At 43.0% G+C, this 2,522-nt stretch overlaps 1 protein-coding gene across 1 annotated transcript; it reads left to right on the top strand.

The window, feature by feature from the left end:
- Nucleotides 1-299: 299 nt before the first annotated feature.
- Nucleotides 300-1,339, top strand: LOC105537469 (olfactory receptor 2T10). The gene has a single exon (XM_011977073.1). The coding sequence runs from the start codon at nt 325-327 to the stop codon at nt 1,261-1,263; it is 939 nt and encodes a 312-aa protein (XP_011832463.1). The 5' UTR covers nt 300-324; the 3' UTR covers nt 1,264-1,339.
- The last annotated feature ends 1,183 nt before the right edge of the window (nt 1,340-2,522 follow it).

Below are 2,522 nucleotides of genomic sequence, written 5' to 3' on the forward strand. Positions count from 1 at the left end.
AATATATAGAAAGTAAAAATAACAAATTAGTGACTATATCATTTCCTGTAGGAAATATTTTAATGTCAGCTGTATGGACCTCTTCACTGAGAATATAAATATTTCATTCCCATTCTAGATGGGAATCAGATTCACAATCTAACGTGCTGTCTCTCTTTTTAGTGCCAATTCACAGCTGATGTCAGAAATAAACTCTGGTCTTTACATGGAATTTTAAAAGTTGAAGTGAAGCAAACATAGTTTGATGTGGCGCACACAGGATTATAAATAACATAAAGTTTACTTTTGTCCTCCAGGTAAAGCCACTTCAAGCGATCATACCACATGTGGCTGGCCAACCAGACCCTGGGTGGTGACTTTTTCCTGTTGGGAATCTTTAGCCGGATCTCACACCCTGGCCTCCTCTGCTTGCTTATCTTCAGTATATTTTTGATGGCTGTGACTTGGAATATTACATTGATACTTCTGATCCACATTGACTCCTCTCTGCATACTCCCATGTACTTCTTTATAAACCAGCTCTCCCTCATAGACTTGACATATATTTCTGTCACTGTCCCCAAAATGCTGGTGAACCAGCTGGTCAAAGAGAAGACCATCTCGGTCCTTGGGTGTGGGACCCAGATGTACTTCTACCTGCAGTTGGGAGGTGCAGAGTACTGCCTTCTAGCTGCCATGGCCTATGACCGCTACGTGGCCATCTGTCATCCTCTCCGTTACTCTGTGCTCATGAGCCAGAGGGTATGTCTCCTCCTGGCATCAGGTTGCTGGTTCGTGGGCTCAGTGGATGGCTTCATGCTCACTCCCATCACCATGACCTTCCCCTTCTGCAGATCTCATGAGATTCACCACTTCTTCTGTGAGGTCCCTGCTGTTTTGAAGCTCTCTTGCTCAGACACCTCACTTTACAAGATTTTCATGTACTTGTGCTGTGTCATCATGCTCTTGATCCCTGTGACAGTCATTTCAGTGTCTTACTACTTTATCATCCTCACCATCCATAAGATGAACTCAGCTGAGGGTCGGAAGAAGGCCTTCACCACCTGCTCCTCCCACATGACAGTGGTCAGCCTCTTCTATGGAGCTGCTATTTACAACTACATGCTCCCCAGCTCCCACCACACCCCGGAGAAAGATATGATGGTGTCCTTTTTCTACACTATCCTTACACCTGTGTTGAATCCTATCATTTACAGTTTCAGGAATAAGGATGTCACAGGGGCTTTGAAAAAAATGCTAAGAATGCAGAAAGCTCCATATTAAAGTGTGAAAGAACTTAAGTTGGTCCTCTCTTCTTAGGGTCTCTCTCTTCACTTTAGGTGTCCTTCCTATAAAACAATCAGCATATTGTGGTGGTGTCTGACTCCCTGAGTTGCCATTCAGGGGGTTTCTGTCCACTCTTCTCTCCTATAATCACACTTGAGATGTTCACTTATCTCCCCGCACCCCTCTTCCCTCATAGCATTGATCTCTAGTCCAGTCCTTCGGGGCCAACAGTCCTTTTTTAGATTGGAGTTGAGAAATATGAAACTAAATGTGTTTATGACCCTTGAGCACCTTCTATCAGAGAGAAAATTTGTTTTGATATCATGGGCTCACTGAATATGAAATAACCCCATATTCAGATTGTTCCTCCGCATCCACTCTGTGCTAAAGACTTCATTTACCACCTCATTAGACCCTCACCCTCTGTGGTTGAAGCTAAGGTCATCCACATTTCACAAGTGACAAAACAGCCTTTGAGGCTTCCCCTGACTTGCCCCAAGAAGGAGATCCTCAGGGGAAGGAAGTTCATTCATCCATAGGCATTTGGGGCTAAACACATTCAAGACCTCAGAGATGCTAAATGTACAGTTGAGATTTTTCTTCCATCAGAATTTTTAGAATGTTCTCAAGTTATTTTCTGTGAGCATATGAGAAGTCCAACCTCAAATTAGACCAGACACATGGGCTATCCAGAACACATCTGTTTGGAGTAGAATTGGTTCGTTTAGACTTTCTTAACCAGAGAAATATGGAAATTTCTCACACTTCTACCCTGTTCGAGCCAGTGGTGACATATACTTAGAATATAATTTCAAATCAGTTTTATGTATGCACATGGTTGTATTCGTATTAACTTATTTAACAATGATAACACCTTGTGTGCTTATGATCCGGCACCATTTTTAGTGTGTGACATGGATGGAACACTTTTATTTTCACAGCCTAATATTAGCTTTATTCTACAGTTGATTTAACTGAGATTCTGTGGGTTTGAGAAACTTGAACAAGGGTATGCAGCTTAGAAAGTGCTCAACAGGGATGTAAGTCCAGGCAAGCAGGCTGGAGTCCCTGCCCCTGACCACTGCATGTGCTACCTCTTGTGGAGTCTGTGGCCTTTTCCACACTGCGTCTCTCCATCTGGGAGGGCCATACTCCAATCCTGGAATCACTGGTTCTTTCCATATCCAGTGTTTTCACATAGCTTTCCCTCTCTTCAGAATGCTCTTTTTCATCTGTAAGTACAAGGATACAAAGAT

This window comes from Mandrillus leucophaeus, unplaced genomic scaffold (genome assembly GCF_000951045.1).
Source record: "Mandrillus leucophaeus isolate KB7577 unplaced genomic scaffold, Mleu.le_1.0 Scaffold1729, whole genome shotgun sequence".
NCBI classification, from domain to species: domain Eukaryota; kingdom Metazoa; phylum Chordata; class Mammalia; order Primates; family Cercopithecidae; genus Mandrillus; species Mandrillus leucophaeus.